This window comes from Lithobates pipiens, unplaced genomic scaffold (assembly GCF_037356315.1).
Source record: "Lithobates pipiens isolate NorthernLeopardFrog02 unplaced genomic scaffold, aLitPip1_a1.2 Scaffold_22, whole genome shotgun sequence".
In the NCBI taxonomy this organism is placed as follows: domain Eukaryota; kingdom Metazoa; phylum Chordata; class Amphibia; order Anura; family Ranidae; genus Lithobates; species Lithobates pipiens.
In genome coordinates, this window is record NW_027507784.1 from 278905814 (window position 1) to 278922018 (window position 16205).

Here is a 16205-nt window from a genome sequence, read left to right on the forward strand (position 1 = left end):
ATCTATCTGGTCTGACACATGACTCCCAGCTGCTTTGATACTCCAATCCAGAGATACAGCATGAGGAGCTGAGCTTTCCCTCTGATGTTAGCTGGGAGTCACGTGACCGCCGAGCTGGCCGCTCGGCTCCTCTCGCTGCAGCCCTGGATCGGAGTATCGGCGCTGCCTGAAGATACATCAGAAAAAAGTATTTAGAGGCTTTGTTTCTAATAAACAGTTACACAGCACAGGATAGAAGCTTAAAAGAGAGGGGCTGGCAGCAAAATGTTTGTATTTTACTAAAAGCAGCGGGGGGGGGGGGGGAGACAGAGACACAGACACCTGAGCTGACAGACAGGGAGGGAGGAGGGAGAGCACAGAGGAGACACAGCGGATGACAGATGCATGTAAACTGACAGGGCTCAGCAGCCATAATAAACCATGGTTAGTTTACGGGGGGAGGGCAAAAACTGGCAGGATCAGCCAGGTATTTTTACAGCTTCCACAGGGTCAGATTAGACAGCACAAGTACTGTGCTGTTTTGCCTGCTATAAGGAAACAGGATATCATTTTTTTTTTCTTTTTAGGCTAACAACCACTTTAATACTTCATACAAAATCCTTTGTTGGTAATGACAGCTTCAAGATGCCTCCTGTATGGAGAAACTAGTCGCATGCATTGCTCAGGTGTGATTTTGGCCCATTCTTCCACACAACCAGTCTTCAAATCTTGAAAGTTTCCGTGTGCCTCTTCTATGAGCTTTAGTTCTTTCCATAGATTTTCTATTGGATTCAAGTCAGGTGATTGGCTGGGCCATTCTAACAGCTTTATTTTCTTTCTTTGAAACCAGTTGAGAGTTTCCTTGGCTTTGTGTTTGGGATCATTGTCTTTCTAAAATGTCCACCCTCGTTTCATCTTCATAATTCTAGTAGATGGCAGCAGATATTTATCAAGCATGTCTTGGTACATTTTTCCATTTATCCTTTCTTCAATAAAATGAAGTTTGCCAGTACTGTATGCTGTAAGCTGAAAAACAGCCCAGCACCGTGATGTTCCCACCTCCAAACATAACTTGGTATGGAGGTGTTTTTGGGGTGATGTGCAGTGCCATTTGACCTCCAAACATGATGTGACTTATGGCATCCAAATAGTTCAATTTTGGTCTCATCTAACCAGACTATATTCTCCTAATATTTCACAGGCTTATAGTTGGCGCAGTTTTTTTATAGCTTTTATTCACACAGTATTTGCGCAGTGATTTTTCAAATGCAATTTTTTAGGAAAAAACACACTTTTTAAAATTTTAATGCACTAAAACAATACTGTATTGCCCAAATGTACCTGAGGCTATAAAAACCCGATGGTGAAACTAACTGGCTAACTATCATCACCAGTGACACAAATACAACGATCGTCTAGTGACACTGGTGACAGGGGGTGAAAGGATTAACTGGGGGCTATCAAGGGGTTTATTAGTGGGGTAACCTAGCCCTAACGGGGGCTAATACTAACTGCCCTAACACTTATTTCAGACACCAATGCAGTGATCAGTGAAAAATCTGAAAACTGCAATTTAATGACATAGTGACAGGGAGTGAAAGGGTTAACTGGGGGGGGGGGCAAGCAAGTGTACCTATGTGTACTGGTGTTAGTGCAACTCATGGTTAGATGTCCTCTCTCTCTCATTGGAATCGAAAAGACCCCACGAGGACAGATGACATCACGTCCTTCTGTCTGTGTTTACACTTACACAGGCAGGGGATGCTTTTCATTCGCTAGGAGCGATCACCAGGTCAGACCACAAATCACCGGTCTGGCCCTGGGGACTGATTGCTCCCCTAACAAACCCGACCCCCGCAGGCACTGGGGGGGGGGGTGATCGCACCCCCCACCCACAAGGAGGGTGGGACATACAGGTATGCCCATGTGCCCACCCGTGCCATTCTGTCGACGTATACCGGCCATAGTTATCCACTGTTATACTGATTTTATGTAAGGGATTAAAATGAACTTTGCAGACAATACATATATGTATGGGTTTCTTTATCAGATACAAATATACCAATTTGCACAGCAAGATCATGAGTAATCCAGGAGTATTTGTCACTCTTCACCAACTCATATCTTACCTGCTCTGTGACAGCAGCCTGCCCCGCTGACTGGTGACTTCTATCGACTTTCCGCTTGATAGCTTCTGAATAATAGATTGCTGCTTTGCATATATCCTAATGTGCAAAATGGCAACATACAATCAGTAACAATTATCGAAAAAAAGGTCCTTATTATAGTTTACACAAAACATACAACATAGATTAATTTTTGCCATTTCAATTAAAGCATAATTTTATTAGGACTTAGAAATTGATTGTAATTGATTATACAGATTGAAAGGGTTGAGCTGTGTTTTGCCATCACACAAAGAAGAGATGTGCAAGCATGATAAATTTGAGCTAATTTACTAGGAATTCATGAGGAATTGTAAATATTCACTTAAGTTATCAAGTGTGAAAAGAAAATTCCTGTTAACTTTAAATACTCAATCACATGCAGATGCATTTCATATAGCAGGATAGATTAAAATCCCTTTCACACTGGGGGCGCTTTGCAGGCGGTACAATGCTAAAAGTGTCTGCAAAGTGCCCTGAAAGAGCCACTGCTGTCTGTCCAATGTGAAAGCCCCGAGGGCTTTCCCACTGGAGCGGTGCACTGGCAGGACGCAAAAAAAAAGTCCTACTAGCAGCATCTTTGGAGCGGTGAAGGAGCGGTGTATACATCACTCCTTCACCACTCCTGCCCATTGAAATAAATGGGGCAGAGAGGCTATACCGCCAGCATACTGTTTTAACCCTTTCTCGGTCGCTAGCGGGGGTAAAAGCACCCCCGCTAGCGGCCGAATAGTGACGTGAAATTGATGGTAAAGCACCACTAAAAATCGTGCCGACGCACCCACTGCCGCAGTGTGAAAGGGGCCTAAGTAAATTTTGATACAATTTATTGTGTGAAGATTCTCAACTTTTTTTTAGTAAATTTGCTTAAAGAGGATGTAAACCTGATTCATTTGACCTAAGCACATATATTTGTAGTGTTTTCTTATCTCTCTCCAAAGTCTTTTGTGTTTTTGCTGTTTCGTTGCTCTGTTGCCAGCATAATAACTTCTGACAATTTCTCCTTCAGAGATAAAACCAGCCTGAAATTTGTGGTAGGATGTTGCTATAAATAGATTAGCAGAGAACTTGCCTTGTCAAAGCACAGCTCTGCAAGTCTCTGCCTCTGTAGAGGGGGGGGGGGGGGGGGTGTGCCTTTCTTCCAATCAGCTGTCTTTGCTGTATGCCAAGAATCCACACCCAGTGCTGAACAGGAAGAGAAAATCTCTAACACAATGTGCACTTTCCAAAGAATAAATAAATCTTATGTAGGGAGATTTGATTCATTCCTGTGTATTATCTGAGGATGTTCACTTAAAGTGGATGTAAACCCACTCTCATCCTTTCTAAACTACTGCAATATTGGTTATCTAGGATATACATGCCTCCTGCATATATACTTATCTGTCAAATGTCTCCCTTCTGTCTGCTATGAGACCAGAAAAACTGCAGATTTAGTGGGTGGGTCTGTTTTCCAGGGCTCAGTGGGTGGAGTCGTGATGTCAGTAGACTCCCCGCCCACCTCTACACTCCCCTTATCAACATGCATTTTCTCCTGTGTATTTCTTACGCTGAACTTCTGCTATGATCACTAACATCCAGTCAAAACCCAGAAAAGTCCCCACATGACTTCAGCATGCCAAAACATGCTGAGGTGTGGAACAGCCAATCCTTGCAGAGCAGCAGAAGAAAGGAGTGGGAGGGAATTAAAAAATAATGCATGTCTCTTAGGCTAGGGCACGAGATATGTAAATAACCTGTCAATCACAGCAAGGGGAGGATTTGACAAAGTTTTTCTCTGTTTGTCAAGATTTATCTCACTGAACAATAAAAGAGGATTGCTCAGAGCTGGATTAACTCTTTGTGGCAAGACTGGGCTCAAATGATAGGAAATCTTATACTCTACATTATGACATGGGTTTACATCCACTTTAACCTGGTATGTGAGGGTTTACATCCACTTTAATGTTTTTTTGCTACCACTTCTGCCATAAACAGGAATACCCAAATTAAATATGTTCATAGTTATGTTTATGCAGAAGGATAAAAACATGCCTGAGACAATCTCAATTCCAGCTTAATTTGGGGAAAACAATGGCCAATGGTCTAATCACTTTTACCCGAGATCTGTCTGAAGCTGCCCTGTAGACATGATATCACCCTCCCAATCTCCCAATCCAAAAACAACCTAGTCTGGAAATTGTTACACGATCTTTAACTATAGGTTCTTAGCAAAGGACCTATAATCATGACAGCTCGGTTTAGCTGAGTTTGTTGTTATAGACAGAGGTGGAGGGAGAAAGCAACAGTGCTCATCTCAAAGTGGAGCAGCAGAGGTCAAAGTATATTTTGAGCTACATATTACCTGAGATTAAATTGTACTGCATAAAAAAGGGTTGCACTTTTTTGTGCACTTCATATAACATAATTGTGTGTACAGGCACACAATGGGGTTTATTTACTAAAGCTGGAAAGTGCAAAATCAGGCTCACTTCTGCATAGAAACCAATGAGCTTCCAGGTTTTATTACCAAAGCTTCATTGAACAAGCTGGGGTTAGAAGCTCATTGATATCTATGCAGAAGGGAGCCTAATTTTGCACTTTACAGCTTTAGTAAATAAATCCCATTGTGTACTTAAAAAGTGGGGTATGCCTGTATACCAAACTGGACCAGTCTTCCATTTAACTGTTGAATTTTAAAAGTTGCAATTTCATCGCCACATTTTCCCTCTTAAATCCTGTATACTCTATTCTTCACTGTTCTTTATTACAAACTTGCTTTCCCTTTTTCGTGACCTTCAACAACACAACTCACTTTATCCTTTCCCATCTCTGCTGGACTCTTCTCTTCTTTTTCTAAATACCATCTCCTTCCCTCTTATCTACTTGTTTCTCTCCTTACTCACTAGTATCCCACTTAACTTGACGTACCTCCTTAAGCTGGCCATAGACGGTACAAATCTCGGCCAGTTCCTGCAGAGCTGGCCCAGGTTTGAACCTTGGGCAGGCTGACAACCAGCATGTCGGATTTTTAGGATGCAATTCCGGTCAGCAGCTACAGGTGCTAGCAATAATCACTGTGTTCCTATACACCACTCCTAAAGTGCCTCAAAGATGCTGCTTGCAGGACTTTTTTTAAAGACCCGCAAGCACACCGCTCCAAGCCCTCGGGCTTTCACACTGGAGTGACAGGAGAGGGGCTTTACAGGCACTTTGCAGGCACTATTTTTAGCGCTATAGCGCCTGTAAAGTGTCTCAGTGTGAAAGTAGCCTAAATAATACTTCAGTATGTTAACCTGCATACCCTTCAAGATATTAGTTAGAACCCATTGTTTTATTGTGCATTTGTTTCATAACTTACATCAGAGAGCTGTGTTAAAAATACGAATGCCTCAGAGGAGTTTGGCCAAGCAAGCTGTGCCCAGAATTCTTTGATTTGTGAGAAGCAGATTGTGACATCAACTGCAGAGCTGCTGTGCTTGGACAGAGAGTCCACATTTTCTAGCTGTGAGAACAAGACAAAAGTGCTGAATTAACAAACTGCACAGTATTCACAAGCCACCAGGACAAGAAAAGTTCAACAATGCTGCCAATGTTGACATAAAATAAACATAAATCCAAGATAGTCTGAAGCTAGATATACATTATGAATGGCTGACAGTAACAAAAAAGGACCAGAAGGAAAAATGACAGGTTCCCTTTGCAGCTTTCCCTTTCTGCCATCTACACAAATCTCTGATGAGAATATGGACCAAACCATATTCTGGAGAAGTGTCAGAAGATACCATAGACATGAGATGGCATTCGCCTGATACATGCCTTTCAATGTATGACTATCAGGGGTCAATTCACGAAGAGTTAAATAACAACGAATAAAATGCAGTAAAATAACGCATGCAGTAAATCAGTTGAATTTAGCGTTCAATAACGAATGCGGTATTTTTTAGATTGTTTGGTAACGAATGCATTTTCTCATGTGGTCATTTATCGCGTGTCGGTAGTTAAGGGTTGTTTAAGGTCATTTTCTTATAAAATTTTACATTATAACATGTTTGTTATTTTTCTTTTGCAAAAAAATAATTTTTAATCTAACATTTTTTACAGTAATCTGTATTTGGAGGCATTGACATTTGAACTACCTTCTCAAATGTATGTCTCCTGATGCTTGGTTATCCAAGCTATGTCTTTCTCACGAGGATCTGTTGACTGAAAATAGCTGTTTGTTCCTTTACTAAATCCATACATTTTTTTTTTTTTTTGTAAATGTATGGCACTAGAGCTGTTGAGAGTGCTCTTTACTAGATTATTCTATGTTTTTGGCCCGATTCTGTGCTGTTGCCTATGTTTATATTGTGAAAACTAAAGAAAACGTGACTATATTTTTTTAAATCATTTTTTTAAACATTTTTATTTATTTTTCATGTTCCTATCCAATTGTAATTGTGTATATAATCAAAAGTGGCCACTTCAAGAGGTCACTTCTAGCTGGAGTAATTGTCATGGTTGACATACTCCATTGTTGCACTTTTGTCAACAAAGTTTAATATTTTTCTATTATTTTTTTCTTTAAAGTTCTTGATGTTAAATTTCAGCCAATGTTTGCATTTAATTTGCACTGCACATCATGCCTTTTTGATTTATTAAACAAAAAAAAACTTGTGTACTTAGAATGTATAATGCCACATTTGTGTGTGCCCACTGCTGGTGGAATAGTGTCAACTTTTTGTGGGTCCACTGTGGGTGGAATCGAGCTCTGGTGGGGGGAGATGTCCCTTTGTGGGGGTTTGAACAGACCCCTCTTTCTGGTAACACACTGGTTACTGCCACCAAAAGTGTGGTGTTAAATATCGCACTTTTTTTTGTTCTTGTTTCATTTGTGAATTGGACTTAAACAGATTATCGCACAATTTTTTGTGATATTTACTGACATTTTGTTTTCATTGTGTACTGCAAAAACATAATTTTTTTTAATGAATTTGACTTTATTTACTGCATGCAATGATTCATGCAAATTAACAACATTGATACCCTTACTGCATGCAGTAAAGCTTAGTGAATTGACCCCTCAGTCTGCTTAGACTGATAAAAAAAAATCATTTTCACCCTGAATGTGATGCTGGATTTAGTTGAGCTTCAAGTAGCTTCAATGAGTGGGGAACAGTATGGTGGTGCTGGCTTATCAGGGGAAAAATAATAACTGGGACAGTTTTCCTAACCTGACTGTGGCTGGCCTGAAAGCTAAGAAGCCAGACTGGGTGACAGTAATCTTAAGTGTAAAGCCATCATAAATAATTGAAGTTAACTTATATAGACCCCCTAAAAAAAACTTACCTTTTGAAATAAATTTACCCTGAAACACAGCAGTGCACTTCTTGTTATGTGAGTGTGCCTAGGCAATCCTGTGCCTACAGCCTTTGAGATAAAAGGCACTGCTGGCTCTGATTGTTAGTCTTAGGAGATTTGAAGTGGGATTTGGTGATGTCTCTATTGTGTTGCTGGAGACTCTGATATGAGGAAGCAAAGCCCTGACGATACAAAGATGGCTGCCCCCACAGACACAGTGCAAAGTAAGACATAGTACGTTAGTAAATCGGGAAAGAAAAACTGCACATAATACTGAGAACTAGACATTTGCCCTCTGCCTATCTTTTTTGGACACAGCTTCCAGAGTTCATTTCCTTTTTAAAAGTCAGTTCAAACCAAACCTGATATTTCATTATTTTTAGATGGTGAGTCAATAAGTAACAGTTCATTTTAGCCCTCAGACACTCTGCTGGTGAAATGTCTGAGTTCCAGGTGTGTACAGCTTCTGCAGTCCTTGCAATGTGGTTTCAGCAAAAATCAACAATAATGTGAAAAGTGCAGAGATTCATGGTAACCAAAATAATGGGAGATCACTGCTCAAAGGCTGCTATGTGCTACAACACTTTTATCTTACATGGTTGCATAGGTAATAAGGTTGGGGGAAAAAACTGATGTCCATCAAGCTAAACCCCTCACATGTTCATAGCTTTGTTCCAGAGGAAGGCAGAGTAAGGCCGCGTACACACGCGAGGACTGTTCGCCCAACTTTGTCCGTCAAACAGTTTCGGCAAACAGTCCGCTCAAAATTAGCATGGACGGACATGGCCACACACGACGGACGAACAGTTTGCTGAAACCGTGCGCGATGACGTGAACGGCACGTACGACGGGACGAAAAATACGACGTCCTATACACTGCATTATAACTTTCGGCGTGTAAATCCTTTCTGAGCATGCGCGGAACTTAGTTTGACGAACAAGCCTACACACGAGGGGACTGTTCGCTGAAACAAGGTTTCAGCGGACAGTTTTTCGGAATTTCCGAAAAACCTTGTTCAGCGGACTGTTCGCTGAAACTGTCCGCTGAAAGCCCACACACGAGCGGACTGTCCGCTGAAACTTGGTTTCGGCGGACAGTTTCAGCGAACAGTCCCCGCGTGTGTACGCGGCCTTAAAGACTAAAAAGTCTGGTTTAAAGTAAATAGTGTAAACTTACACTGTATCACTTATTATGGTGCTAAAGGCTGAAGGTATTTTACCGCAATGCATTCTCTGCTTTGAAGTTGTTCTAAAGGATCAAGTTTTTTATACCTTTATGCATTCTATGCATGAAGGTAAAAAAACTTATTTATCTACCCCCTCTCCCAATAAGCTACCCCTTATATTTACTGGAGCTCCTTCGCGATCCAGTGTTATCCATGAGAGCAGCAGCTCTCTCTGCTCTGTCCCTCCTCACAGGGCAGATCCATAGCAGTGGGAACCATTGGCTTCCACTGTTGTCAATCAAACTCTGTGATGAGGTAGTGCAGGGCGTGGCCTGCTGTCTATGGACACAGGCAGCATGGCTCAGGAGTGAGCCTGCATGAGTGCCCCCACATCAAGAGACTTCCTATGGGGGCACTGGATGAAGAGAAGGAGCCAGGAGCACTTGCAGGGGACCCGAGAAGAGGAGTATTGGGGTTTTGGATCAATCGTTTAGCGCAAAGCAGGCAAGTATAATATTGTTTGTGTGATTGAGTAACTCCTGCCCTACCAAGTGATGGCTCTCAAACTATAAAGATAAACCTATTATAGGTAAAATGCTGCTTACATAGATACAATTACTATATGCATTCACTTCTTTGACAAAGCATCATTTTAACTATAATAAAGCATTCCTTTTACAATATTACACTATGGGGGCATCCTCTCTATTTTACCATGGCATGGGAGTAACTATACATCATGTGAGTAAGACGCTCTTAAAGGGACCAACACCATATTATCCTGGAGGAACATCTAACAGGATATAGGCACCCTAGCGATTGGGAGTCACTACTACAGGCTCACAGAGGACCCTGGCATGAGATACTGACTGGAGAGAACCAAGCTGGATATGATTTTACATGCCTGTATATCACACCATTAGGGCGAGAACACTGAGAGCACAGTGGTTATTAGGAAGAAGTGGTTTGGAATCTTATGAATATTTTTTGGATATGAATTTCACAGTTATGCACTTTTGATCAACTGTCAATATCATGAACTGATTTATTTTATATTTGTTAACACTTGAAGTACATGAAGGACATTATTATTATTAATCAGTTGGTACTTAGTTGTTTTGTATGATATTGCACATTAATATCGAGGACATCCAAGAAGAGGGGAATCGGGGTTTGCAAGCACTTTAAAGTGGAGTTCGGCTTAAAAATAATAATAAAAGTCAGCATCTACAAATACTGCAGCTGCTGACTTTCAATAATCTTACACTTACCTGTCCCAGGGTCTAGCGATGAGTGGGATCAAAGCCCGGCTCATTTCCCCCTCCCTTTACAGCCGGGCACCCACTGCCACCCACTGCGCATGTGCGAGCCGCAACGCGCCGTGCAATTATCTGGGACCTGTCACGTTTCCCAGATGTTTGCCTAGAGGGAGGGGGGAGAGGTGATCTCCCTTCCTGCACCAAGGGAAGTGACGGCAGGAGCCAGGAGCTGAAGGAGGCAGATTTCGAGGGACCACATAGCAACAGGCATTATAATGTAAGTAAAAAAATATATATTTTTCCAAGCTTTTTTTTTTATGCACATTAATGACATTTTTTTTTGGGTGGAACTCCACTTTAATAAAGATGAATTGGCTTCAAATAAATCAATAACCATGTTTTCCTGATGTTTCCCTATGTTGTTAGCATAATGTAATGCAGCTGCAAAAAAGCAGGCCATTTAGTTAGTTGACAAACACATATGTTAAGAACGCCCGTCTATTTGCAAGTGTGAAGGAAAGAAAAAAAAAGCCTAATCAAAGAAATTCCAATCGTGTTTTCTGTTTGTTGTCCTTTCTTCTGTACTTTACACTAGTTCCAAATTTATCCTCCATTACTTACATATGAAAGAGCCACTGTCCCCGGGGGAACGTAAAAGATGAAGGTTCTGCAGCCTGCTAAGGGTTCCTGATGTATGATCTCAGACTTTTATGTTTTTTTAAGCCAGCTCATTGGTTTTCTTTTACGAATTGTGCGGCACCCAGCCTCTGGCTGCACCATCTATGAAGATGCAAGTAAGATCCAAAAGCTGTATATTGCTGCAAGGGGCTGATAGAAAAATCAAATACTGAACCGAAAAGTTCTGAAATATTCTACAGAAATCTGTTTAAAGTGGTTATAAACCCTCTGAAATGAAAAAGTGTCTGTAAAACTCTGAAATGAAAAGCATATCATTCTATAGTGTGTACTTGCCTTGATCCAAAGCACCAATTGTGATTTGCTGTCATTCCTCTGCTGTCTCCATGAGCCACTTATAAGAGTCTATGCTGACACCATGCAATCTGGGGAGATGGCCCCACCCTCCCTCCAGCACACAGAGGGTGGTTGACGGCCTCAACTGTGCATGATTCCCAATGAGAATGTGTAAAGGAGGGTTTGCCATGTCCCTCTATACAGGTCTCAAATTACACTCAGCTCTCCTCTCTGTGTTGTGCAGTGTGACATCATATCCCCACCTGCTGCTTTCTGAAGCTCAGAAATTCTGTCAGGAAAGACAGGTCCACAGTACACTCAGAGGTTCTTGGTTTATGCGCATGCGCACTAGCGTATTGGCACTCCAGCGCACGCACATGTGCACTCGCGCATCGGCTTATGTGCATACGCCAGGCAGGCTATTTAAACTGAGTTCCTGCATAGACTCATTGCTGTTTGGTCTGCAGCTTCTGTGTGTTCTGACCTGTTACCTGTGCTGACCTCTGATCTTGATTTGGGTTGTTCTCACTAATGCTGTCTGCTTGATACCCTGACCCGGCTTGTTTTTGGACTCCTCTTCTACCTGCTTCTCTGTCTATCTATCTGAACATTACTGATCCGGCTTGCCTGACCCTGCACCCACTCATCCAGCCTGTCATGGTTCTGCGCTGCAATCAGCATCTGGATCCTGCTCTAGCTACAATCCCAGCCTGCCACGGCCCTGGTCTGCCTAACCACCACTTGCCTGTCTGCTGCACATCCATCCACAGACAACCAGCCATACAGACTACAGACCTGATCTCAGGCACTCCTATGCAACTGTGCTTCTGTGGCTGCTGTCTTACCTTCAGTAACCCACAAGCCGGTGTGGTACCAGAGGCCCTCCTCTACTCGTCAGGCTCACAAACCAGGTACGTGACAAATGCTGTGTGAAATATGTGCGTTAGGGGGCTAAGGAGGCGAGAGGGTAGCAGATAAACGAGTACAACTTATGTAGGAGGACTTGTTTAATCTTGGTGCATTGTGGGTGTATGTAAGGGTTTACAACCTCTTTAACCTATTATTCTGGCCATTTGTGGTAAAATAGGGCTACTGTGGACAAAACTATATGATATATATATATATATATATATATATATATATCCTAACAAATTCATTCAAGACCATGTTGCAAAAATGAATACACCCCAATTAAAGTCTTAGGAGCAAAGCTAAATTTTAGACAACAAAATCCTAATTAACAAGAATTCAACTACAGATGAGTCTAATTATTAATTAAACAGGTGTCCAGCAGACAGCTGATTATAAAAGAGTGTTACTTAACAAAGAAAACCTCTTCCCAACCAATGTTTAAAAAGAAAACCTCTTCCCATTTCATGCTGTCAGCAATGGCACCACATGGAAGAAAAATGCTACAATTCCTGAGAAAGAAAATTATTTCTTTTCACAGGAAAGGTGAAGGCTACAAGAAGATCAGCAAAGCTTTACTTATCAGTCAGAATACTGTAGCAAAAGCAGGACTTCTTTTCAGTGGGAACATGGGGGAACGCAGTTCCAGCACCTTCAGCACTGTGTACTGTGTGTAATAGCAAGGGGTTCTGGGGTGGGCTGAAGGGTCTATTAATGCTGGCTGCTGGGCGATCTATTGTTGCTGGAGCAGATCTATTTTTGAGTGGTGGTCTATTGTTGCTGGGAGGTCTTTTTTTGCTGGTGGGGGATCTATTGTTGCTGGGGGTCAATTATTGCTGGAAGAGATCTACTATTGACAAAGAGGGGTATATTGATACTGGCTACTGGAGAGTCTATTGATGTTGGTGGCATCTGTTGTTGCTGCTGGGGTGGTATTTTGTTGTGGGGGTCCATTGTTGCTGGGGAGTCTATTGTTTCTGATCAAATATATTGTTGCCAGGGGGGTCTATTGCTGCTGGCTGTGGGGGATCTATTTTAATATCTTTCTTGCTATCATTAACAAATTCTATACAAATTACTTAGCACCACAAAATGATAATTGTCTCTGTATTCTGTAAAAGGGGCAGTACTGGGAGGTGGATGGGTGGTGAAACCAAGGAACGGTGCTCAGAAGTGGGTAGTGGGTGGAGACAAGAAGTGACTCAGAAGAGGGGGGGGGTGGGGGGGTTCCTGCACCTATTCTCTGAGAAAAAAAGCCATGGATGATACAAAAATGTAACAAAGCTGAAACTGCAACCATCTCACAGAGACATCCAGGCTGTCCACAGAAGTTAACACCTCGACAGGAGTGTCTTCTGATGAGAAGGGTTGAAGCAAATCGTCATGCAAGTTCACTGCAGTTAGCTAAAGAAGTAGAAAGCCAAACTGGGGTGATTGTTTCCTGTGACACAATACCACATACACTGCAGAGGAATGACACCCCCATGCACTGAGACAATGTGCCTGCATTGTAGCACGCTGTAACACATGGCAAATTTTGTGGCACTAAAGCTCACCACACATGTTACAATCTGACAGTAAATTCTTTTAGCTCTCACCAACAATTATGTAGTATGAGGGCATATTGGATTACATTTTTGGGAAAATTATTTTTTCTGCTTTTCAATTTGTGATGCAATTACAAGTATCAAAACATATACACATAACAGTAATAACAAAGAACAAAAAAACAAAACAACACAATAGTATCAGTGACTACAATAACATTGCTATCGATGGGTCACATAAGCAACAAGTACAGATCATACTGAAAATATATACATGGGAAGGGTTACATAAACACCATGTAAATCTGATCAGGAATATGTAGGCATTAGCAAACGTGCCCCTGGTGATCCATAGGGGTAAAGGAAACCAATCAACTAATGATCAATACAAAATTAAATAGAGACATCACAAGAGCATCTTACAGAATGTGACAGAGATAGAAAATAAAGATAAGTATCATGGAACCATCGCTCTGACACAGTGGATGTGAAGCTGACCCAACTCCCCCATACCCTATCACATTTCTCATTGAATTAAATAAATTTGAATGAATTGTATAGGAAGGTCCTCATATTACAGTTTTAGTAAACCAAAACAGACTGTACAAAGATTATACATTCAGAATGTAATGTATTTGGTGAGCCTTATTTAGATAAGATGAAGAGCATCAGCAGACTTTACTGGCTGACTTATTCTTTAGGACCTGTTCACACAGCAATGAACAACTGCTGCACAGTAAACCGCAGTGGTTTATTGCAGTATTCTGAGCTGGATCGCCTGTCGCTGTATAGCAGCTCACCATGCTGAGACATCCAGCCCAGGATGCTGCGATATGTCTACATTCTATCACAGATCACTGTAGCGATGGTCACTGCACTATGTGTGAAATAGACCTAATGGTTCCATTCAGGCATTTATGTAAAACAACATGTTAAAATGGCCAACAGTTTTCTAAAGCTCAGTAAGATGATATATGTCCTTGGCAGACACTTAATACATATATTGGTTCAGCAGGATCTGGCCAAATTTCGATCCATCTATGGGCAGGTTGTTTTTACTGAAGTCAATCTATCGATCAACTTCAGTACAACCAGCCTGTGGAGTTTTTTTTTCATGCATCACTGCTGGTGGCTATAATCATTATAATCTGACAGCTGGGAAGCCTCCTGCTGTCAGAATATAATTGTGAAACTGGAGGGACTTCCCCGTTAACACTGACTGTGTTGATGGGGTAATCAAGGAATCTTCTTTCCTTCAACCACAGGTTGAAGGAAAGAAAATTGTATAATGTATAGCAGGTGTACATTATATTTTGTAAACACACACGTCCTTATTACCTTATCAACCTCCACAGCCCGATGTATTCTCTCACAGGTCTTTTCATGCACAGTTTGCAGCCATGTGTGGATGGACACTTTAAACAATTCATGAAACCCCATCAAGGCCAGTGACTTGTTGTCTCTGTGAAAAAATTGTGGTGTGAGGAAAATTTCACAAGAAGGCAACACAACAGAAAAACTAATTATTTTACAAGTGTTATCTGTATTATTCAGACAATAACCAGGTAAAACTTCAATAACAAAAATGTGGTGTGAAAATGAAAATGAACTAAAAAATGATTTCACTATAGCAGAACTTTACTATTGCCCGTGACCTTAGCTAGCAGATCATCCTCCAGCCAAGATAAGCTAAGAACTTTCCTTTTCACCGAAGAGTCTCTTCATCTCACATGGCTTCCAGCAGATTCTCCATTCAAAACCATGGAGAATTCACAGGCCAGTAATGAGTATCTTGGCTGAACACACAAGACTTGCCAGGGCCATGCCAAGGTGAGCAAAGAACCCTCAGTGACAGTCTTGAACAAAGGTGAAATCCACTCAACTTTAAAAATGAGAAATCCTTTAACCTGTGTCTACTTTCTTGAAGTGCTTGAAGAAAAGGTATCTGTAGCAAAATCTATTGTATTGTCTGCAATACAATTCTGTGCTAGTGTGTTCTGGGCATAAAGTAGACTTTGCGGACAGTGTAATTCCTCTCAACATCAGAACAGAACCCCAAAAATCACAAACCAAACTCGCTCACCCCAGGGTATCTTGAGGCATAAGTATTTGTAAAATGCACCATTAAATGTATGCAATTAAAAACAATTAAGGCATTCAATAAAGGTGAACTCCTGGCCGATATAAAATTATACCAGTTAATGCAGTTAGATATTCATTACAAATTATTAAGTGTGTTTCTAAAAAGAACTAGGTTAGCTACCTCAATTTAATTAGCCTTGTGTAATCTTCTGTGCTGTAGGTTTTAGTCTGGAAGAAGGGAGGGCAGGACTAAAGCTGGCTACAATTTTCTTGTACAAATTTTCCTGTAGATTTACCAAAACCACATAATATGAGGTCAAACCTAAACACTTTCAAATTGAATGCAATCAGGCAGGCCCTTGCACTACACAGTTGAATGTAAATCTAAAGGAAAATGAACAACACATTGTATAATGTGTAGCCAGCTTAAGAATCAATTAGATATGCTGCATGTAAATATACAGAAAAGGAACATGATGACATCATAATTCAGCTCCTTCACTGTACAATTATAAATGGGGCTGGGAGGTGGCCAAGCTGTTTTGCACAACTACAGTAGAGAAATGACAGGTCACCACCCTGGTTAAACTGTCAGACAACATTGTATGTGTAAAAAAGCTCCTACATATGTTTCATTCATGGATTTGGGTTTTTGTCTGGAGATCAGCTTTAGGTTTAAATTTCAGAAAAACTATCAATGGGTCTTATAATGACTAAGGTCCAGAAAGTCAGATAAGAGAAGTACCACCACTCTAGGCAGATCCAGAAAGCACAAAAATAGCTTCTCCAGGCAGAGAGATCTGG

General features: G+C 41.2%; 1 protein-coding gene across 1 annotated transcript in view; it reads right to left on the reverse strand.

The window, feature by feature from the left end:
- Nucleotides 1-16205, reverse strand: part of BAIAP3 (BAI1 associated protein 3) — a 554780-nt gene that overhangs the window by 71372 nt on the left and 467203 nt on the right. The window contains exons 22-24 of the mRNA XM_077449095.1: nt 14658-14781; nt 5485-5628; nt 2109-2204 (exon numbers count right to left, since the gene is read on the reverse strand). Coding sequence (XP_077305221.1) covers nt 2109-2204; nt 5485-5628; nt 14658-14781 — 364 coding nt within the window. The remainder of the gene's footprint in view (nt 1-2108; nt 2205-5484; nt 5629-14657; nt 14782-16205) is intronic.